At 36.1% G+C, this 22,726-nt stretch overlaps 3 protein-coding genes across 5 annotated transcripts in view; all 3 read left to right on the top strand.

The window, feature by feature from the left end:
• The window catches only part of LOC109098954 (protein NDRG3-like), a 29,096-nt gene extending 20,365 nt beyond the window's left edge, over positions 1-8,731 (top strand). For 2 of the 3 annotated variants that reach the window (XM_019112512.2, XM_019112513.2), the window contains 14 exons: positions 1,582-1,687; positions 1,765-1,885; positions 2,134-2,196; positions 2,418-2,478; positions 3,874-3,960; positions 4,060-4,116; positions 4,243-4,346; positions 4,433-4,498; positions 4,820-4,871; positions 4,957-5,004; positions 5,103-5,138; positions 5,262-5,313; positions 6,960-6,998; positions 7,795-8,731. In XM_019112512.2, the coding sequence (XP_018968057.2) occupies positions 1,582-1,687; positions 1,765-1,885; positions 2,134-2,196; positions 2,418-2,478; positions 3,874-3,960; positions 4,060-4,116; positions 4,243-4,346; positions 4,433-4,498; positions 4,820-4,871; positions 4,957-5,004; positions 5,103-5,138; positions 5,262-5,313; positions 6,960-6,998; positions 7,795-7,961 (1,059 nt within the window). In that variant the 3' untranslated portion in view covers positions 7,962-8,731. The remainder of the gene's footprint in view (positions 1-1,581; positions 1,688-1,764; positions 1,886-2,133; positions 2,197-2,417; positions 2,479-3,873; positions 3,961-4,059; positions 4,117-4,242; positions 4,347-4,432; positions 4,499-4,819; positions 4,872-4,956; positions 5,005-5,102; positions 5,139-5,261; positions 5,314-6,959; positions 6,999-7,794) is intronic. The other variant, XM_042734132.1, reaches the window with a different exon arrangement.
• A 138-nt stretch (positions 8,732-8,869) lies between these two features.
• On the top strand, positions 8,870-13,014 carry LOC109098958 (src-like-adapter 2). The gene is made up of 8 exons (XM_019112517.2): positions 8,870-9,454; positions 9,884-10,008; positions 10,156-10,261; positions 10,336-10,422; positions 10,780-10,883; positions 11,511-11,657; positions 11,805-11,934; positions 12,024-13,014. Exons 2-8 carry the CDS (start codon positions 9,930-9,932, stop codon positions 12,139-12,141), a joined length of 771 nt encoding a protein of 256 aa, XP_018968062.1. The 5' UTR covers positions 8,870-9,454; positions 9,884-9,929; the 3' UTR covers positions 12,142-13,014.
• A 165-nt stretch (positions 13,015-13,179) lies between these two features.
• Positions 13,180-22,726, top strand: part of LOC109098955 (short transient receptor potential channel 4-associated protein-like) — a 13,332-nt gene continuing 3,785 nt past the window's right edge. The window contains exons 1-16 of the mRNA XM_042734133.1: positions 13,180-13,366; positions 14,979-15,107; positions 15,204-15,320; positions 15,768-15,822; positions 16,009-16,064; positions 16,168-16,296; positions 16,536-16,737; positions 16,975-17,163; positions 18,641-18,783; positions 18,868-18,998; positions 19,086-19,145; positions 19,262-19,363; positions 21,521-21,604; positions 21,686-21,776; positions 21,874-22,014; positions 22,152-22,263. Of these exons, the coding sequence (XP_042590067.1) occupies positions 13,241-13,366; positions 14,979-15,107; positions 15,204-15,320; positions 15,768-15,822; positions 16,009-16,064; positions 16,168-16,296; positions 16,536-16,737; positions 16,975-17,163; positions 18,641-18,783; positions 18,868-18,998; positions 19,086-19,145; positions 19,262-19,363; positions 21,521-21,604; positions 21,686-21,776; positions 21,874-22,014; positions 22,152-22,263 (1,867 nt within the window). The 5' untranslated portion in view covers positions 13,180-13,240. The remainder of the gene's footprint in view (positions 13,367-14,978; positions 15,108-15,203; positions 15,321-15,767; positions 15,823-16,008; positions 16,065-16,167; positions 16,297-16,535; positions 16,738-16,974; positions 17,164-18,640; positions 18,784-18,867; positions 18,999-19,085; positions 19,146-19,261; positions 19,364-21,520; positions 21,605-21,685; positions 21,777-21,873; positions 22,015-22,151; positions 22,264-22,726) is intronic.

Genomic DNA, 22,726 nt, shown 5'->3' with positions numbered 1-22,726 from the left:
GGTAATTTGCATCTTTTCTGGATAGACGGTAGGTAGAGATCACCTGGCTGATATGTAAAGTGACTAATCAGTTTGCTTTGTTTTTAAATTTCATCTAGTGGTGGGGTTATTTGAAATATATTATTTAAAACAACAGACAGACTCACACTGTAAAAATGGCAGAAAATGTATAGATTTTAATAAGAATTTCTGTCAGTACAAATTGTGATACAAAATAACTAAATAAATAAATCAATAAAAATATTAATGGCTAGTAACCTCTCAGAAGTTGAAGCCAGACAATTAAATTGTAACTGGTGGTTTCAGACATTTTGCTTTTTATTTTTTGTGCAATATGACGTAGTTCAGTAACTGTTTAGACTCAGAGCTTTGCTCTGATTGAAAAGCAGAAAAGCACTCTCTGTATCTCTCGCGAAGGCTGCAGTCTGTTACAGTTCTGCAAAGTCATACAGTCAGGATGATGGTATTGTACCTCTCCACAGTTCTGCAGCCACTCCCTATGATGATTCCGGACACATCCGGACGCTATCCACATCAATAGCATTGTTGATTTTAGCAGAGGATATATTTCTGTTTAGAGGTCATCTTGTCACAGACATTACCATTTTTAAAAGTTTGGTGTCAGTAAGATTTTTAATGTTCAGCAAGGCTGCATACAATTTGAAATAACTATATATATAATAAAGTAAAAAACAGTTGTGCAGCTTAATATTTTTGTTGAAACCGTGATTATTTTTATGGGATTCTTTGATGAACAGAAAGGTTAGACAAAGAGCATTTATTTAAAATAGAATATTTTGTAGCATTATAAATGTCATAATTGTCTCTCTTGGTCAGTTTAATGTATCCTTGCATTTCTTTTTTTAAACCTAATTTTTACTGAGCTCAAACTTTTGAATGGTACTAGTGAGGAGAGTATGTATGTTTGCTTTTATACTTAATGGCAGGATGGAAAACTACAATATTGCTGCACTAATTGGGCTGTTGAAAGGATGTATAATGAATTTTGGATTTCTTCCTAAACAGATTGAGATGGTCATGACTGGAGTGAAATTAAAGTATAACAAGTCCATGGTTCATCCTTTCAACATTTATGTATATTTATATTCAAGCATCAGAGCTCTGGATTTAGATGACTTACATAAAGCCAATGGTATTAATCAAGGAAATGAATATTTATCATGATGCTTTCACTAATATTTAATTGTTAATTGAATGCCCAGGGATTCTTTATATTAACCATCTGCCCAAATCAGTTTAGAATGCATTGAAAAAACTTTTTTAAAGCGCAAGTCCATAATGCAAGAGCACTGATGCGTGGTGGAACTGAATCGTGACTCTGTGCAGCTGCTTGGCCCTCCCTCTAGATCTTTCTTTTGATTCCGCAGCCATCTGCGTGAGTCGCCTCATGGGAAATATCACTTATTACACAAATACACGCTTCCTGAAAGCAGCAGCACCAACATTTCACTCACTAAGTAGCATAGTAAATCCTCAAGCATTTCTGGCATCTTGAGAAGGTTTTGTGGAGAGATTTTGTTCTCTGTGTTTGTGTATTTGAACTGTTGTTCTTTGTTCCAGGAGCATGACATTGAGACGCCCCACGGTGTGCTCCATGTGACCATGAGAGGAAGCCCTAAAGGCAACTGTCCTGTCATTCTGACCTATCATGACATCGGCCTCAACCGTATGTGAAAAAATGAAATAACAGATCAATTTTATACTTGATTATGATGATGGTGACAGTGTTTGGTCGGTTTTCAGACAAGTCCTGCTTCAACACACTGTTCAACTTTGAGGACATGACGGAGATCACTCAGCACTTTGCCGTTGTGCACGTGGACGCCCCTGGCCAGCAGGAGGGAGCACCCCCCTTTCCCACAGGGTGAGTGACACGTACTCACAGCCCATGAGGCAGTATTGTCATTTAACATATTGACTGCATCAGAAATCGCATACTTGACTTGGATAAGTAATTAATTTGCCAGGATGTACCACAGTCTCCATGATGTCATTGCCATGTGACCAACCAGCATCAATTGCATCACTTCACTTCCATTCACAAATCCACTCCTGTGGGATAGTCTAAATGCTGTGATGTATGTTTGATAGTTGATATCTGTTGATCTTCAGGTACCAGTACCCCACCATGGATGAGCTGGCAGAGATGATGCCCTCAGTCCTGACTCAGCTAAAGTGAGTAACAAAGTCAGGGCTGTCCATTAGTAATAAATTGCACTTTACACCATCAATCAGTGAGGTCTGTCTGTGACACTGTGGTTTTCAGGACAGAACAGGACATTACTGCATCTGCACACAATGGCAGTTTGTCATGGATTGAGTCAATTACAGTATTTCGCTGACGAAATACTGCAGTTGTTGAAAGTGACAGGATGTGGTTCTGTTTCTGTTTGCAGGGTGAACAGTGTGATTGGCATTGGTGTGGGAGCAGGAGCATACATCTTAACCCGCTTTGCTGTGAGTTCTCTGACCTTTTTCAACTTTAATTTTATTGTCTCAAACCATTGACTTTGCATCTCTCTGTGTCTGTCTCACTCATTCTTTCTTTCTTTTTTAACGGGACTGAATCCCCTAAATTAGCATTCTGAGTGTTTGCAGAATACCGAATTCCTTCCAAAAACCCTTCGGCAAAACCATAGCAACATTTTGGCATCTCTGTTGTAAACAAGGAACATGGATGCCAACAGTTTAACCCATTTGCCATTAGCTACGAAGAAATAATAACTACTTAATGTGACTGTAAAGTTATAGTTTGCAAATTAGGAACCTCTTTTTTTTTTTTTTTTTTTTTTTTTTTTTTTTTTTTACTGTCCTCTCAGGTCAAGTTTCAATTTAACTTTTCCTGCATTTTCACCAGCCCATTACAAATATTTTCAATAACATTTTTGAAAATAAAAATAAATATTTTTTAATTAAATGATTACTTAAAAAAAACTTTATAAATGTATAAAAAAAACGTTATTTATATAAAAATATAGTATATAAAAAACTTTATTTATAACAAACAGTTACTTTGTTTTTAATGTAATAATAACTGAATTCATCTTATTTAAATTACAAAAATAACAGTTTGTTTTACAAATCTTAATTGAACACTACATTTTCCAGTTGCAGTTTTAATTTTAGTTTTTATTGTTTTAGTAATTTTAGTGCTTTTATTTTTTTTTTTTAAACATTTCTGTTTTGCTTAATTTGTTTTTATTTTACTGTTAGTACTTAATTCAAACTTATTGTATTTCAGTAGGTTACCAGTGCAACATTTATGTACATTTACAAAAAAAAAGATTTTTTATAGTTTTAGTGAACAATAAAAACACTAAAATGGTGCATATTTAACTGCGTGTACATGGCCTATATCAAACAGCTATATCACACATTTTTATATCATCCACCCACCTGCCCTTTGCAGAGCTCAGTCAAAATAGTGCCGCAAAACTGCATTGCCCCCTGAGGCTATGAATGCAGGACTATTATTATACTGCATGCACTGCAGCCTCAAGCATCTGAGGCTATTGATCAAAGGCGAAATATCTCTGACACACTCACAAGCCTAATATATTCAGCGTTTCTTTTTATGCAAGGCAACCCGTAATATACCCCTTCTTTTTACTCAGTTACTCATTGCTAAGTGTCCTGTGTCATTTCCTGTGCCTTGCTTTCTCATCCTCGTATGTGTCACACATGCATATGTGTGACACTGAAAGATTAATGTCAGTGACAGACAGCAGCAGCAGTGGGTGAGAAGGGAGATGCTTTGAGTCCAGCTGCTTCTTCTTCCGTGACTACATGCATTTTAAACCTCTCCCCATGTCCTCTCCTCATTAAAGAGTAAACCCTTTCCTCTGTCTGCAGCTCAATCAGCCGTCCCTAGTGGAAGGGCTGGTTTTGATCAATGTGGACCCCTGCGCTGAGGGCTGGATGGACTGGGCTGCTTCTAAAGTGAGTAAAGAATTTGAACAAACAGATGATGATTCTACAAGGTTTATTGATTTATTTAATGGTATTAACCACATCAATATTATTCTGACTTCCTTCTAGCTCACGGGGTGGACTAGCAATCTAGTGGACATTGTGATGGCTCATCACTTCAGCACTGTGAGTAAAACCCCTTTTACCCTTTGATCAATCAATCCCATAATGCTTTGTGAACACCATGAGAGCCAGCTGGCTTTTATTTCTCATTAAACACAATGTTTTTCTTTTGTTATTCTGATCAATTAGGAGGAGCTGACTGACAACCAAGAACTGATTCAGACGTACCGCCTGCACATTGCCCAGGACATCAACCAGGACAACCTGGCCCTCTTCTGTGGCTCATACAATGCGTGAGTGACATTTCATTATAAAAATGTATACATTGACTATTACCTATGCTGAAAAACCTTCTAAATTAGGTGTTTGTTTACAACAGGCGTCAAGACCTTGGAATTGAAAGGCCAATTGCCGGACTCAATGAGAATACAGTGAAAACACTGACGTAAGATTTATTATATTATGTAATTTTTGTATATATATATATATATATATATATATTATATATATGTATATATATATGTATATATATGTATGTGTATATATATATATATATATATATATATATATATATATATATATATATATATATATATATATATATATATATATATATATGTATGTATGTGTATGTGTGTGTGTGTATGTATATATGTATGTGTAAGTGTGTGTGTGTATATATGTGTATGTGTATGTGTGTGTATATATATATATATATATATATATCTTGGTGTATTGTTTTTGATCACTGCCTGTCCCTGTACAGATGCCCCGCTCTTCTAGTGGTTGGAGACACTTCCCCTGCTGTGGAGGCTGTGGTAAGTTTCTAAGTACAAGCTCATTTTGTTTTTTTGTCGCTCTGCGCTTCACTATTTTAAGTCTGTTGAATACTTTACCTTACAGGTTGAATGCAACTCTAGGTTGAATCCAACAAAGACCACTTTGCTGAAGGTAAGATGATATTGATATTTTGCAAAAAACCCTGAATCTTTAACTATTTCTGTCTCTTTCTCACTATACATTATTTGTATTATCTCTCTCTCTGTTAGATGGCTGACTGTGGCGGTCTGCCTCAGGTTGTTCAGGTTAGTCTTGTTCCATCTTTATTTATTGAGCACCATATGAAACACCTGCGCCCCTACTGTTACCTTTACCAACGGATGCATAATGTGATATGAAAGTGTAAATGACCTCTAATCTCCCAACAGCCTGGAAAGCTGGCCGAAGCCTTCAAATACTTTGTACAGGGAATGGGATACAGTGAGTATTTTTATCAGTTTACCTCAACGATTGACACTTTTAACCTGTGAATCTGTCTGCAGATATTTGTTTAATCTGCTGTGCAATCTGTGTCAGCTTTCTTCATAAACATGCATCTGTTTATCTGGGTTTTTCAGATGCTAGGCTATGCTAATTAGCAATTCAGCACCACACTATTACTAATGGGCATCTTTTATAAAGATAAATCCGACTCAGGGAGTCTGTCTTTGGTTTGTTCGTTCGTTCTTTCTTTCTTTTTACCGCACACAACTCAGCGAGTCTTCACACACACTGTGTTTTGATTAGTTTTCCTTCCAAACTACAGACGTGCGCAACATCACAATGCACTCTGAATGAGCCCTCCTCACATATTTGTCGACAGGTTTTGGCGCTCCAGTAAAGCGATCGATGTGCTGCCAGCGCTCTGTGTGAAAATATGTCACCCTCTCTGACCCTGTACCTCCCCCTCCAAAGACACTTGCTGTTTCATTTCTGTGCTGTTGTATAGTCCTTGTTCCAGTCAGAAAGGAATTTACATCACGTCAGAAGTCAGATCAAAACGGTTGCTTTTCAGGAGCATAATGCTTGTAACATTCATCACAGGCTTTTGAATTAAGCCATCAAAGCTCTAGAGAGTTTTCAAAGAGGTCACGCCATGAGGAATCCAAGAGCTTTTTTCAGGCCTGTAGATTGTTTGCTATGTTCCAAAACAGGGATTTTAATTTGTCACAATTTTGCATATCCTTCTTGGTTCGGTGCGCTTTCACAACACTGCAAAGTGTACCAGACTGTGTTTATGCAAGTCACATATGAGCAAAACTGTCCTCTTATTGGTCAGAAGTTTACATTCCTCTGCGTCAGTGTGGACATATGTCAGTTGTGTTAATGTTAACTATTTAAAAAATTTTTGGATCATCAATCATCAAAGCTCTGTAAATATTGGTCACAGACACAGAGTCCTCTCACATGACTTTCTCCCATTCATTCTTAATTACCCCCCACCAAACTCACTCACACTTTACAGGGTCTGTTACAACTCAATGGGCTATATATATATATATATATATATATATATATATATATATATATATATATATATATATAAATTAAAAGTTCATCATGACCCCCATTAGGGCACGATCCAGACAAAGGTCCCAGACAAAGAAAAGATGATTAGTGAGGCTTGATAAAGGTTATGAAGAACCTAATTAGGACTTCATTGTGAATCTCAGGGGAAAAAATAAATAGACATTTATGTGACTTCTTTAATTAGCTTAGGTGCCAAAAGTATATATGAGAGCATATTTTTTGCTACTTGATTCCCTCTATAGGTGGAGAGCCATAAATGCAGCATGAGGCTCAGATGGTTAAATGTCAAAGCAGGAAAAGATTTGCATATTTTCGATCCTGCAGAGAAGCTGTTAAAACATAGCTGTAGACACGTGCAAGAATTATGCTGCGATTAGTAGGGCCGAGGTCGTAACTTGCAGGGTTACATTATAAAACAGAGACGTCCCTGACCACAGTCACAGTATCTGAACAGTATCTGACCTGTTTTCACTGAAAGCATTTCCATGAAATACCAAAAATCTGTGCTGTACAGAGATCTTATTTTTCTCTCCGTTTCCCTTCAATTTTGCAAACAGTTCCCCATGTTTTGCTCAGCCATCTGAGCTCTGAATCAGGTACCCAGGATGTGATTTGACTGATGTATACTGTATATGCTTGCATGGCTCACCTCTGTGATTGTGTTTAGACATGTTCGCATGTAGATATTTGACATGGTAATATTTAGTGCTCGACCGATATGGGTTTTTCAGTGGCCTTTGCAGATATCTAGAAAGTTGAGTGGTAAATATCTGATACACTTTTATTTTTATTGAAGATATAATTTTTTGTTTAAAACATATTCCTATTTTACATTTAAAGAAGCTGTTGTTAGATTTTAAAACTAGCCTATATAGTGATACAGTACCACTGTTACAAGCCAAGGTCAACATATCGGTCTGTCACTACAATTACTAAAAAGATTCAGCAGACATTTTGTATGATATGTAGACCGTGTTTATTTATTTATTAATTTTTAAAAGTTTTTTAAAAAGTTTTTAAATGTTGCAATGAATTAATTTATATTAGAATTTATCATTTATTTTAGATTTTTCTTTTATTATTAATAATATTTTTTGCAGTTTATTTTACACATTTTCCAAGTTAAGCATATATTTTTTAGTTTTGCATGTATGTCTGGTTTTTTTTTTTTTGTTTTGTTTTTTTGTGAGGTCTAAATTTTGTCAGAAATGCTTCTGTGTGCACATTTATACTCTGTGTAGGCAGACACGAGACGAACTTGTGATTATCTATTATTACATTCTCGGTTTGGTTTCCTCTTGCATGATGCTTGTTCTTTCGTTTTGCTTGCTACCCCTGATCATACTGAAGACTGCAATAATTACATTCTCATATCTCTCTCCCATCTCGCAGTACCAGCGGCTGGCATGACCCGTCTGTCTCGGTCCCGATCCTCCTCGTCCGGCATCACATCCACGGACGGCTCACGCAACCGCAACCTGAACAGCCCTCTGGACGGGCCCAACTCTGGAGTCCTGGACAACCAGGCCAGGCCACAAACGATGGAGGTGTCCTGCTAAAGCCCGAGGGTCACAGTCTGCTGTCGTTTCACCCCTCACCTCCTGTTGTTAGTGTCAGATTCCCTCGTGTTTCTAAAGCCTTTAATAATGAGGCAGAGGAGGCTTGAATGAAATGTATGACATACTGAAGGTATGCATATTGAATATATACATGTTAATATACACTAGTAAAATTTTAAGTCATAAAAGCAGATAAAATGAAAGACTAATATATATTTACACATGAAAGGTCTTCCACCAGGCTTTTTTTTATATTTGTTAGCATTACATTCCACCTCATTTTTGATTGTCAGAGTGAAAAGGTTCCACTCTCACTTCAATGAAAAACACGTGCATTAAAATTTTAGTTTTTGTTTTATGGTGTGACCTGTGACCTCTCCTGTGTGCTTATCTTGCTACGCTGTGTGATATTGTTTAACTGTGTTTTAAATGCCTGTCGTGTCCTGTCATTGAATCCACTTTTCTGTTCATCCTATGAGTGTAAGTGTAATGAATGTTTAAGAACTTACTTGTGTTGTATTTATATTAAAAACTCTGATAGGTTATACTAAAAGCCATCAGCTATGACATAGTATGACTTAAATCATGGTTTTCTTTTGTATATTTACTCCCTTACCATTTTTAACATAATTATTCTTAATCAAAACATAAATTAATGTACACATGAAATGACAGCTTTCATAGACATGAAGACGAGTATGAAATAGTGTCTGACAAAGTCACTGTCCACAGATTCTCAATTACTAAATAAAGTTAGATCATGGAAAAAACGACTGTTTGTGCATTTTTTCCCCCCTTTAAATACCAAATATTTATAACTGCTTTACTTTTGCTTTCAAAATAGTACTATTATTTTCAGTATCACTGATTAAATAATTTCTTAACGGTAAAGGAGACGAAAGATCATCCAGTTGCAAAGTTTCCGACCACAAATGTTCTTTTTTGACACTCAAATCGAGCAAGCCTTATCTTCAGGTTGTGGTTAGACTATTTTAAAAAAAATAATGAAAGGTGCACATTACAGTGCCAAGAAAACATTAGAAGTTCCAACTTATCACATGCACACAAAATTGTCTTTGTAATTGATATGGCTTATGCTTATCTTTCACATGCACTGTATGTACAATCTATGTATCTAAATCCATTCCATGAATTTTATTTTAATTGAATGAACTACATCTTGCACACTTTGTCCATTTATAGTAGTTTACTTCTGACTGTAGAACGATTGTGGATTCTGAAAAGTTTAATAGCACAGGAAATTTCATTTGCATATTGGTTTGTTCACCACAACTCCTACTCAAGAGATCACACACATCAATTCACACACAACAGGATGACGGTCGCACCAACACTGTTGTGCATTCTCTAGTGCTGGGATCTCTATAGTGGATGCTCTTTTATATAGCCTACTGCATATTGTTGGCCAAGAAAATCAACTTATAATTTCAACATATTTGGACACATAATTGAAAAGGAATAAACCGAGTATAGTAAGTATTTTTTTTGTGTGTGTGTAGCTATGGTCTGGTTAAATGTTTAGGATCTCAAGTAAGATGTTTTGTTTTATTTATACATATTTTAATGTTTTATAGAAGAAAGTTTTCTTTTTTTATATAACATTCATTTAATTTTTAATTTATTAAATTTTTCTTCTATGATGTGTGTTGTTTTTTAGTCTTGCTTGGATATGTGGCTTTGTTTTAGTTTTTATTTATTTTATTTTTTATTTTATTATATTCTTTTATTACAATTATGATTATTATTTGTGTTTTTTGTTGGTTTTATGTAGTTTATTTTCCAGAAGGTGTGTGTTGTTTGTTTATGGTTTAGCTTTAGCTTGTATGTAAAAGGCCAGGAACATTACACACACACACAAGCTTTTTGACATTACAGTGTTGTATCTTCTGTTGTGTTTTCAGGTGGGCTTCTGTGCATAAATCTATCAGAAATGATCATAAAATAAACATGGGTTGTCTAACAAGCAGACCCTGGCGTCAATCTTCTCTTCACAGACTGGAGGACCCCGTCTTGATGTCTGATGAATGTATGGACATGATTATCCCAATTAAACTTCCATATACAAACAGCTTTACTCAGTTAGCTTAATTTATCATTAATATTAGATTACAAATAAATAACACATTCACGCCTTGTGTATAATTAGCCCTCATCTGTGTCTGTTTTACTTTAGCATCAGGAAATCACATGCACATGGCAGTGGCCTTGTGTAACTTTCCACCCCACAGGTCTGATGAACACACTATATTTTTAGGAGACAAACTGAACATTATATCAGAGTAAGTAAAGATTTTTTCTAGACAAATGTATGTACGTGTTAGCTACGGTGAATACAGGTGTGCTTCTGTTGCAGAGATGATGACATGTTGATGGTATATTCTACAACAACTGGCACAGAGTTTTTCATTCCTCACACCTACGTTTCCAAAGTGCATAATCGGTCAGTCATGTTCAAACTTTTTTTAATTTATTTTACAAAGATACAAAAGGAAATAAGTGAATGTGAGTGAAAGTGAATAAGTGCATTTTTGACTTTTTACGCTCATGTGAGAACTACGTTTTAGTCTGGCCTGTGTCTTTTCTCCCCATACTTTTTTCTGTTATTGTGTCTATCAATAAAAATGGTGAAAAGAGAAAAGCATATGCAGAGAGAGAGAGAGTTATGTGACGTCATCAGATCATAATAAGGGAGTTAATTTAATCATATCATATATGATCACTGATGATTGAGAGATTTAGGAAACTGTGTAATTATGTCCCTTAATAACTTTTCCGGGTTTTGTCTATTTGAATAAAGGTGGCTGTTTGAAGGGATCACAAGGAGAAATGCAGAACAACTTCTTATGCTGCCTCCAAACTACTCTGGATGTTTTCTAATTCGGGAAAGCCAGTCATGCCCCGGTTAGTCTGCTCCACAAAATTAGCTAATTTGTTGATTGCCCTCTGTTGTATTAAAAATAATGTCTATTTCTTAAAGCAACTGTAAGTTACAGTATAATTTTTTTTTTTTTTACCTTGAAATATCAGTTTCAAAATGGCACATTTCTAATTAACCTTAGTCAGGCTATAAAAATGAGGCTGGGAGGGACAGATTTACAGACTACTGTAGGTTCTAGATCATGTAATGAACAGGTAAAACTGTTTTATAGAGTTTTTGTCTACTTCTTCTTTGTCTACTTGTCTAGTTTTTTTTTTCTCAAGTTTCACCAGATTAACAATCAGCAGGCTTTGTTAAATAACTACAATCTGAACGCACTGTACTTACATTCTTCACAGCCTCGTTTTCATTACCGTCAAAAATTAAATATGTCACTACACTGACTCAATAATGTGTGAAAATCTATTTTGGGAGTTTGTTGAGCTGGTATGAAAAGGCTCAGCAACAAATGCACATGTGCAACCACCCAATGTATTTACCACAGTGAATTCCACTTAACTGTACTTAACACATACTTAAGGGGGGCTCTAAAATATACAAAACTGCATACAGTTGCTTTAACCTTAACAAATGCTATGCCTTGGTTGTAGGTTCTTACTCACTTTCCATGCGACAAGATAGAGGCCATGTGCACAGTGTAAAGCACTACAGAATCCATCAGCTCCACAACGGCTGGTTCTACATCCACCAGAGCCACTACTTCTCCACTCTCACACAGTTGGTGGACTATTACTCACGTAAGCTCAAATGGCAGTGGTGCTGTAAGCTCAATATAAGTCCTGTTCCACCTTCAAAAGACAGTCTGTTGCATTTTAATGAGGATAAAAACATCTGAATTTAAAATAAATCAGAGAGAAGAAGCGCTTAATTTCTTTCATTTACAGGGTCTTCTAACAGTACGTACTGTCAGCTGAGTGAACCTTGCTTACTTCATGACTCCAACAGAGCTATAGTGCATAGACCCTCGCCAATATCAATCCAGAGGTCCAATCTTAACTGGAGAGATTTGTCCAGGTATGTTCACACTTTCCAGTCTTCTACTAGAATTAAGTAGGATGCTTATTTTAGTTCTTCTATAAAATAACTTCTTTGTTTCTCATCAGGTCAAGGATTCAAAGGCAGGTAAAGGGAACCGACCAGGAGAGTCTGCTCAGTGAAGGACTAAGAGAGACTATGAAAGCGTATTTTTATGTCACAGAGGACTCGAACTGGACTGAGTGAAATCCAACACAGAACAGACTTGTAAAACTCTGATGAAGCTAAGTTAAAGATGTTTTGGGTATTTGGTGGGCATTTTGACCAAAATACACGAGCATTCCCAGTGTCATGCATGATTAATGATGTTTTGTTAATTATTAAAAGATCGTTTTTGTATGTTTTAATGAAGTTTTTTCATGTTATAGTTATGTTTTGTGTCTGTCGTAGTGTACAGGATTCATGACCTTGGACAACTACAGAATAAATTGCTCAGTTGGTCAGTAGAGCCCAACAGAAAACAAATTAACAATACAAACAAAGTAACAGAATTTAATATAATTTTGCAACATAGCATGATTATGTAAATAAAATTGTGGGAAATAAATTGTGCTAGATAAAATGTTTTAAATGCATTTTATTTTAACAATGTGTCATTTATTTAGTCAAAATGGGGCTCAACTTTTTAATCTGCCTTTTACATATAGGCCTGACATAAATGTTTTGTGATCATGATTTATATGAGACTGGGCAATTTAAAAAAGTACTATAATTATATAGTCCCTTTAAATGTGTAGAAAATAAGGTAGCTGTCTCTATATTATGAAATAGTCCATACTTTCATTTACAATTTATAGTAGCCTAATTTATGACATTGTATTCAGTTTATAGTAAATTCATGTTGTCCCAAATGGTAGTCTACTGGCTGCTTTCTTTCTTTCTTTCTTTTTTTTAAACAGACAGCATTTAACGTTAAGTCTCAGCATTTAGTTTGAAAATGTGCTGTAATGTTGAAATGCTAAATGATCATTCCTGTAACGTTAGCCTATGAGTGTCTTTTCAGCTGACAACGTATGTATTAAACGTATGTATTAAAAAAGCTGGTTTTATTTTAAAAAACAGACTTTTAATATGTATATTTGTACATTTATGTTATATTTTAATATTGTATTTTCATTCAAATAAATGTCTCGTTCGGTAAATGCATTTGAGCTCTCAGCGCATTGGGCCTTTTACTGGTCAGTTTAAATATCGTCCACACGAGGGCGCTCAGCACACACCAGCGAGCGTCGAGGGCAGAACGATTTTTAACTTCCTGTTTGGAGCAATTCAGGAAGACGAAGTAATGGCGACGGTACTGGGGCCCGAGTCCCCTTGGATGGGAGGAAAGAAACGGACTCGAAACAGAAATATTATCAGCAAATTACGGCAGAGTCAGATCGCAGGCCGGGGCTTCAGCAGAGGGACGCAGGTAAAAGGCAGAGTTCGTGAAAAAGCCGCTGTCAGGGATCCGCGTTTATGGTCTGAACCGTCGATCAACCTGATTTAAGTTAAGAAACAAAATAAATCGGACGGGTGTGACGCTTAGCTTTAATCTAGTAAGTTAGTAGTTTAAGTTATCTTTTAATACATGTGAAGTCAAACGCTAAATATAGTTTAAAAATAAACCACGTAAACGGAGAATAACAACCGGCCGTTAACTAATTAACGTTAGGTTGTTCCTGGCTTTGACTGTCCGGTAATTATTTGGGTTAAACGAGGCTTTAAATACAGTTCAAATACAATCCAATTAAAGGCTCCGACACTTGGAGTCGTATTATTATTATTAATGAGTAATTATTACTTATAATCACGCACAGATCTATCTGTAATCATATAACGTTTATAATCGATCAGCTGTTTCAAGCAAACACTGGTTGTGTCTCACAGCCTACTGAGCTGCATTTTTGACAATTATGGACGCTTTTGGATAAAAACAAAATGCTTTAAGGTTGTCAGCATGCAAGAGTTTGACAGATTGTATGTTTTATGTAACGTTAGTGTACGTTTGAGACATTAAATGTAGACGCCAGAGATCGTGTTTTTTTTTATCCGGTTTTGGTCCGTCACCAGCCTAAACAGCAAATTGCACTCATTTAGTTTGGGGTATTGGAGCAGGCAGTGATATTTTGCTGGCTCGAGCCTCCAGTTATGTAAGATGCCCCGTTGAGTTGGACAGGATCTGAGCCTGGGAACTTCACTCAATTTAAACCCCACAGGTTTCACTTTCTCTTCATACACAGAATTGGACACTGTCTACCTTATAAGTTAGGACCTATAAGAATAATCTAACTAATAACTAAACGTCAGGATGTAGAGCTTTCACAAAATTAAATGCAAAGGATATAACTTGTATTTACATGTCTTTTGCATTTGATTGTCAGTGCTGTGTGTGTATGTAAAGGGAACTTTGCAGCCTCCAAAGTAATGCACATGTAAATTCATTGTATAAGCATTTCATTATTGGCATTTTTTTTACTTGTTTTGCAAGGCAAAATATTCAACAAATTGATGCTATTAATAACTACTTTTAGTTTTAACATATGTTACATTTTACATTTATCAGTACTGATAACTAATATGTAACTGTCTAGTAGTTGTAACTGTAATCACAAATTAATTGTGTATATTATAATTTAATGTGTGTGCATCTATATATATATATACATATATATATATATATATATATATATCACACACACACACACACATACACACATATATATATATATATATATATATATATATATATAGATAGATAGATAGATAGATAGATAGATATATGTGTGTGTGTGTGTGTGTTCGTTGAGATGTCTCTGTTCTCTTTAATTTAACTTGATTATGTATGAATGTGTAATGTGTATATAAAAATAGAGATGTATGTGTTGAGTGTCATGACAGTGGCAAAGCAGCTGTGATGCAGAATTTTTATAGCATTTAAGAACAAAAGCCTAAAGTCTAGCACTGCTAGTTTGCTGACTTTCGAGAACTGGTATTTCTTTAAGGAAATTCAAATCTAGTTAGCATTTATTTTTTGTTTCCAGCTCCCAGAAGCTCTTCTGCAGGAGAGAGATAAGAGGGCGAAATGGCACGGGATTCCAGTCTTACTCCAAGAGCTGTACGAGAGCAGCCACCTAAACAGTGACTTCACCCGCACACACACTGTCCTGAAGGTGAGGTCTCTTTCTCTATTCGCTTCTTTCAGTCTGGTATATTTACTTATGTCTTATAAACAGGTTAAAACTGTTAATTGTGGTGTTCTGATACAGGAACTGTCATCCCTGCTGTCTATGGAGGCCATGTCTTTTGTGACAGAGGACAGAAAGACGGCACAGGAGTCCACCTTTCCCAACACATACACCTTTGACCTGTTCGGAGGTGTAGATGTGAGTGTTAAAATAATTCCTAAATGTAAAAAAACAACAATTCTACTTGTGTTTACACATTGTTAAAGGAAAACATTGGCAGACTCACAGAACCTGTAGGTGCAGAATTCTACAGAAAGCTCCAAAGAATTTGGAACAGATGTTTTTCACAAAGTTTATTACATGTTTTTACATATATACATAATCGTAATTTTATTTTGTGGTATCTATCAGTATGAGGGTAGTGTTTATTTGATAGTGTGCTGCAGATGTTTCACTCTAATCAGCCTACAAAGAGTCTAAAGTGTCCGTCTGAGGAAATAGGGGAAAATATTTTTTCAATGACATGCAGTAAATAAAATGAACTTTAGTTTATTTAATGGATAATTGGCAGATTCATTTATTTATCAACATAGATGTTAGTTGCAGCCATAGACGAGTTCATTGACTGATTGTTTGTCATCTTAGCTGCTGGTGGAGCTTCTGATGAGACCCACTCTGACTACGCTACAAAAACCCAAGAGTAAGTAGACTAGAGATTTCATGGAGATTCATGAACAATAATTATTTATTTTGAAATATAAAATATATTTATATGCAATGAAAAGAACTTATCTGCTCTTATTTTAGTAACCATTGGTATGTTTTTATGTCTACAGATATATATATAAATGAATCTTTCTTAATGTAATTTTTAAACTGCTTGTAGTGAACGATGACTTGGTGAAGGACTGTCTTAGTGTGCTGTACAATTGCTGCATATGTGTATGTATTCAGCCTTCCTTCTCATTTAGAAATTGAACACAAGCACGACTAATATCCACATGATCAGTTCATGAGTTCAATAAGTGCACTTGTTTTCCTGCAGACGGAAGGAGTCACTAAAATCTTGGCATCGAGGGATGATTTTGTGTTATTTCTCTTCACGCTGATGACAAACAAGAAGACCTTTTTGCAAACAGCTACATTAATTGAGGATATTCTTGGAGTCAAAAAGGTCAGTGCTAATATTATATAGCTGCAACTACAAACTTAATTTCCTTAATTATACAGATAAATTTGAATGCTCCTGGATTTATCATGTTGACACTATGGACAGGCTTAAAATCCATTGTGAAAATTACGAATATTTGTCTTATCTAAAAAACAAAAAAAACACCTAATAATTAATGGCGATAATCATGTTGGATATGTAACCCCTAATATCTGACAGTGATTAATGATGGTTCATAACAGGAGATGATTCAGCTGGAGTGGATCCCAAACCTGTCAGGACTGGTTCAGAGCTTTGACCAGCAGCAGCTCGCCAACTTCTGTCGTATTCTCTCCGTCACCATCTCTGAGCCAGATGTGGGGAACGACGAAAAAAAAACACTCCCTAAAAAAAACGCACAGCAGAAACGCAATACCAGTCCCTCACGTGCTGAGGTCAACCAGGGTAGGTGGACTACCATCTGTGACTTTATTTAGAGCAAGTGCCACAAAGAACGGTAAAGTAGTGATGGAGGATTTGTGGAGAATAAGGTCATCGCTAAAGGGAAATTACAGCTTTTTGCATTCAGTACACTGCTACTTTCCATTGTGTATAAATGTAGAGTATTTCTGGCAGGGATTTATTCATGGGGTAAGGGTTAATAGAGCATCAATAATGAAAACATAATGAAATATTTTCCAGTCACACTCCTGAACATCCCCGGCTTCATTGAGCGTCTCTGTAAGTTGGCCACTCGGAAGGTGTCCGAGGCAACTGGAACGTCAAACTTTCTGCAGGAACTGGAGGAATGGTACACTTGGCTTGACAACACTCTAGTACTGGATGCACTCATGCAGATAGCAACAGATGAAGCCGAGCACAGTAGCACAGGTACGACCGCAACGATGGAAATAACAATTGAATTAGAAATTAAATATTGATTGAGAATTTTAGTGATTGGTTATGATTATGCATAATATAATATGTTAATATCTTTCCATTTTAAAATTCCACCTAATATTTTTGCTTTTTTTCCCCTAAAGAGAAAATTTTACCCCTTATATACACTACAAGATGTTTAAATGTTTTTGAAAGAAGTCTCTTACAAAGGCTGCATTTATTTAATCAAACATACAGTAAAAACAGTAATATTGTGAAATATTAAAACTTTTTTCTGTTTGAATATATTTTGAAATGTAATTAATTCCTGTAATGCAAAGCTGAATTTTCACCAGCCATTACTCCAGTCTTCAGTTTCACGTGATGCTTAAAGGGTAACTAAACCCCTGGTCAGAGCCTGACTCCACCCACTGGCAATATTTGAAAAATGCTTAAAAGTGGGCACAGCACAGCGGAGATAGAGGGGACGAACCGAGGGTGGGGCGTGAACCTGAGACCCGCAGTAACGGATTGATTGACAGTTGCTGTCAGAGTCGCTAAAATGGAGAGTGACTGTAGTGACGCAAGTAGCTTTGTAACAGAGCGTTCATTTGAAGTAGAGGACTTTTCTCCCCCACCTTCACCTGAAGTGGAGGATGTCGAGATGTCTGTGGACACAGGGCCAGGGCCTGAGCCATATCAATTCGAGCCGCTGGCTCAAACTGCGGTCTTAACTCCCGCATCGCGATCGGCATCCGACGATGCTAGTGAAGCAGCCGCGATTTTGATGGAACAAGATGGTTTTATACTGCCAAGGGGCGTGGTAGCTCGTACCAAGGGCGTGGTGAGCTGGAAACTGCATACGTCACCTGCCACCGCTTACGTCACGTACCACCCCAAACATCCAATAGGAAAAATCAACTGCAGTAGCCACCGTTCAACCTGAAGAGGGCAGCACTCAGACGTTTTTACACCATATATTGTAGAATTTAAACAGTTTATAATCAAATTTCAAAAAAGTTACTCGAATCAATGAACAGCACTAATAAAGCCCCATTCTTACAGATCATTAACTAAAAAAAGTTGGTTTAGGGTTTAATTACTCTTTAAGAAATCAGTGCATTCTGATTTATTGCTCAAGAAACATTTTTTTTTATCACTGATGAAACCAGTTTTGCGGTTTAATATTTTTTTTTTCTGGAAATGTTAATAATTTTTTTTTAAGGATTCTTTAAAGGGTTAGTTCATCCCCATGAATGAAAGTCTTATGGGTTTGGAACAACATGAGGGTGAGTAATTAATGACAGAATTTTAATTTTGGGGTGAACTAACCCTTTAATGAATAGAACATTCCAGACAACAGCATTTATTTGAAACAAATTTTTTTGCAACATCTTATTTTTTTTTGTACCACCTTTTTTGATTAATTGAATGTGTCCTTGCTAAATAAAATTAATTTCTTTGTTATTGTGATTTTTTTTCCTCACAGAATCATCTGATGAGAGCACATTGGCCACCATCCCTCTGAGGCACCGTTTGCCGCAGTCCATGAAGATCGTCCATGAGATCATGTATAAGGTGGAAGTGCTTTATGTGCTGTGTGTCCTTCTCATGGGCCGACAGCGAAACCAGGTAAGAGCCGTTCTTGTCAGTAAAGGATTTGCTTAGTGCTGATTAATGTTGTAATTCCCATCTTTGTTTATCATAATCTGTTAGGTGCATAAAATGTTGGCAGAGTTTCGTTTGATTCCTGGGCTCAATAACCTTTTCGACAAGCTCATCTGGAGGAAATACACCACCTCTAATCACGTGGTTCATGGAAATAAAAAAAACTATTACAGCACGCCCAGCTATCTTATAAATAATTCACTCATTCAAAATATTTTATTTCCAATAATTCTCATTGATCATGTTATGCCATTGTCTATTGCACAGGAAATCTCCTTTAAAATCCAGTTCTTGAGGCTTCTGCAGAGCTTTAGTGACCATCATGAGTAAGTTAGATTGTGTGAGCTTTCAGTGGCGTGCCACGTACCTGTAGCTTGACAGAAAAACATTTGGTATTATTGAATAATACATTGGGATTATTCATTTATTCTTTTGTCCTCAGGAATAAGTACCTACTTTTGAACGCTCAGGAGCTGAATGAGTTGAGTGCCATCTCCCTAAAGGCAAACATCCCTGAGGTGGAGGCTCTTGTAAACACTGACAGGTAGTATTCAGAATGAAATGATCATTACTAGGCCTGGGACGGTATTGAATTTTTCTTACCGCGGTTGAAAAGCAATAAATTCCCGCAGTATTGCGGTAAACCGCAACCCGCAACACCCCCCCCAACCCCACCCCACCACCGTGATCGATGGACTTTCACTTTCACGCACACACGGGAGGCAAACGAATATAAGGAACAGGCTTATTTCACTTTTTTTTTTTTACATTTAGAACGTGAACATTTAGAACAGAAATGGAATGATGTCTGAAATAAAAATTCTGCAAAACGAAATAATAGGCGAGGTTACCCTAGCCTTCATATTTTTTGGGGGCGATATCATATCTGATCGCAATTCACAACAGAGATCTGAAGATAGAGCATCATAAAGACAAACAAACACATTTTTATTTATCGTATTGATCAGTAATTTGCATGTTTATTTTCCATATTTTTACCTTCAGATTAGGCTACAGTCGTCGTCATCAAACAATCACTTAAACTATAACGACTTTTGCGCACACAGAGGCTAAGCAATTGAGCATAAGGAACACGTTTATTTAACATTTATTATTTCACATTTAGAATAAGAACATTTAGAACCGAAATTATGTCTGAAAAAAAAAGTGCTGGCAAAACGAAAGGCGCTATGGTTTACATCCCAGCCTTCATATTTTTTGCTAGAAAAACTAGCATGTTAAGGGAGGCCCTGAAAGACGTAACGACGTTACCTGCAGCACTGAACACACGTTCTGAGGGAATGCTTGTAGCGCAAATGGTCATATATTTTCGGGCTACTTTGGAAAGCAGAGGGAATCGGACACTATTGTCCCGCCACCAGACAAGAGGGTCTGCTGCGTGGGAATCCAGGGCTTCCTCCTGCAAATACCTTCTGATCTCTGTGTACACACGAATTCTCTTGGGGGTCGGAGTAGATGTTTTTTCTTTTTTTTCCCCAAGTAAGTCAGCCAGATTCGGCTTTTTTATTACTTATATAATATATGAATTATATTTTATATTACATATTTGTACATGTTTAGCTATATTAATATTTATATAGATATTACGTGTGCGCTTTTTTGTCTCAGTGGTTAATGAAGGCTATTTAACGAAGGCATATAGAGTAATATAAATATGTAAACATATAGGCTAAATTAATATGAATATTTAAAAATCTATAATATATATAAATATTATTTATATTATATATTTTTACATATTTATATTTATTTAGCCTATATCTCGTGTGCGCTTTGGTCTCAGTGTGGTTCTAGGCTATAATTTAACGAATGCTATTTAATTTAACAAAGTGTCGCTGCTCACAATATTGTGGTTGTTTTTTACTTATAAATAAGATAAATATAAATAATACTTATAAATAAGATAAATATAAATAATATTTATAAGTTAAAAAAAACAATGACGGTATTGTGAGCAGCGACACTTTGTTAAATTAAATAGCATTCGTTAAATTATAGCCTTGAACCACACTGAGACCAAAGCGCACACGAGATATAGGCTAAGTTAATATAAATATGTAAAAATATATAATATAAATAATATTTATATATATTATAGATTTTTAAATATTTATATTAATTTAGCCTATATGTCTACATATTTATATATTATACATATAAATGACATGTTTCGATGGAATAGTAGCTTAAATGCGCAATTGTCGACTGCGCAACCACGTGAGAGAATTGTGTTAAGCAGAATAAGCACGTGCAATTAAAAACGGAGGTCCTGCTTTTTTGGCTTTCTCATGAGTCATCCGCCTGTATTTTATGCTTTAGTAAAATGAAATGAAATTCAATATATAGGCTACAAGACATTACACAGGTAGGCCTAAAATAGTCAATACAAATGGAATGCTAGCCTATTAGAGGTGCATAGATACATTTTTAATCTAGATTAATCTCACTGTAATCTTGGAATTAATCTAGATTAAAATGGCTCATTTGACTTCTGCCGAAGGCATTCAGATGTGCAGGCCAAGGTTTTTTTTTTTTTTTTGTGCGGTGATGACGGTTACAGGTTTAGACCTGCGGTAGGCGTCACGTGACCGCGGTAACCGTCCCAGGCCTAATCATTACATACTAATATGCATCTTTTCTTTACGATATTACAATCTGTCTGGTGTGTGGTGTCTTTTAGGAGTTTAGTGTGTGATGGTAAAAAAGGGCTTCTCACACGGCTCCTCACCATTATGAAAAGAGAACCGCCAGACTCTTCCTTCAGGTGAGACACTGGGTTCTTAATGATTTTGGTCAAATGTGTTTTGAAATGCCACATAAGTCAAGGTGACGTGTTTCCTCTGAAGTTCTGGCAGGCCAGAGCTGTTGAGAGCTTCCTCAGAGGGGCCACCTCATATGCAGACCAGATGTTTCTGCTGAAGAGAGGCTTGCTGGAGGTAAAAATCGTTAATACATGCTTGTGTGTCTTATTGGTCAAAATGTTTTTACTTGAGTAGTAGTTCTTCATAGTCTAATTCTGTTTTTCATTTGTAGCACATCCTCTTCTGCATCATCGACAGCGGCTGCAAGTCCAGAGATGTCCTGCAAAGCTACTTTGATTTGCTCGGGGAGCTTATGAAGTTCAACATTGATGCCTTTAAGAGATTCAACAAATATGTCAACACAGAAGAAAAGGTAGTGGCAACAGCAAAAAGAGGGTCACATTACACGATTTCTGGTTTATTGTAGAGGTTATAGAGTAATGGAGAAATAAAAGCTGTTGATAAACAGCCCTTCCATGACAGTTTAGTTATGCAGTGTGTCTCCTTCAGTTCCAGGTGTTCCTCACTCAGATCAACAGCTCTCTGGTGGACTCCAACATGCTTGTGCGATGCATCGTTCTCTCTCTAGATCGCTTTGAGAGCCAGACAGAAGATGTGAAAGGTAAATTAAACAATTGTTCTCTTGGATCGTTAGTGATATAGGTTTTTTTTTTTTTTTAATGAATAGTTTTATTCACCAACAACACATTGAATTGTTTAAAAGGAAAACAAATGGTAAAAAAACAAACAAAAAAACTTTCAAATTAATGCTGTTATTTTGAATTTTCTATTCATCAAAGAATCATGAATAAATAAATCCTGTATATTTTTCCCCCCATAAGAATATTAAACAGCACAAATTAGTGTATTGGAATGATTTCTGAAGGATCATGTGACACTGAAGACTGAATTAATGGCAGCTAAAAATTCAGCTTTGTGGTTAGTGTTTTTTTTTTTTTTTTTTTTTTTTATATATATATATATATTTTTCGCAAAGGAAGATTTATTTGTTTGTTTTGTGAACTAAAATGAGACCTAGTATAATAAACAGCAGTGTGCATAGATGCCTACTCCTCACTTTTCAG

The sequence above is a fragment of the Cyprinus carpio genome, chromosome B11, assembly GCF_018340385.1.
Source record: "Cyprinus carpio isolate SPL01 chromosome B11, ASM1834038v1, whole genome shotgun sequence".
NCBI classification, from domain to species: domain Eukaryota; kingdom Metazoa; phylum Chordata; class Actinopteri; order Cypriniformes; family Cyprinidae; genus Cyprinus; species Cyprinus carpio.
Note: the sequence above shows the minus strand (reverse complement) of the source record. Positions and strands in the feature narration are given on the sequence as shown.

What these genes read in the sequence shown, in the direction of transcription:
- LOC109098958 (XM_019112517.2), top strand. Translation starts at nt 9,930, where the DNA reads ATGGGTTGTCTAACAAGCAGACCCTGGCGTCAATCTTCTCTTCACAGA. An exon ending in AAACTGAACATTATATCAGA is followed by an intron (nt 10,262 to 10,335) that starts GTAAGTAAAGAT and finishes CTTCTGTTGCAG; the next exon opens with AGATGATGACATGTTGATGG. An exon ending in AACTGGAGAGATTTGTCCAG is followed by an intron (nt 11,935 to 12,023) that starts GTATGTTCACAC and finishes GTTTCTCATCAG; the next exon opens with GTCAAGGATTCAAAGGCAGG.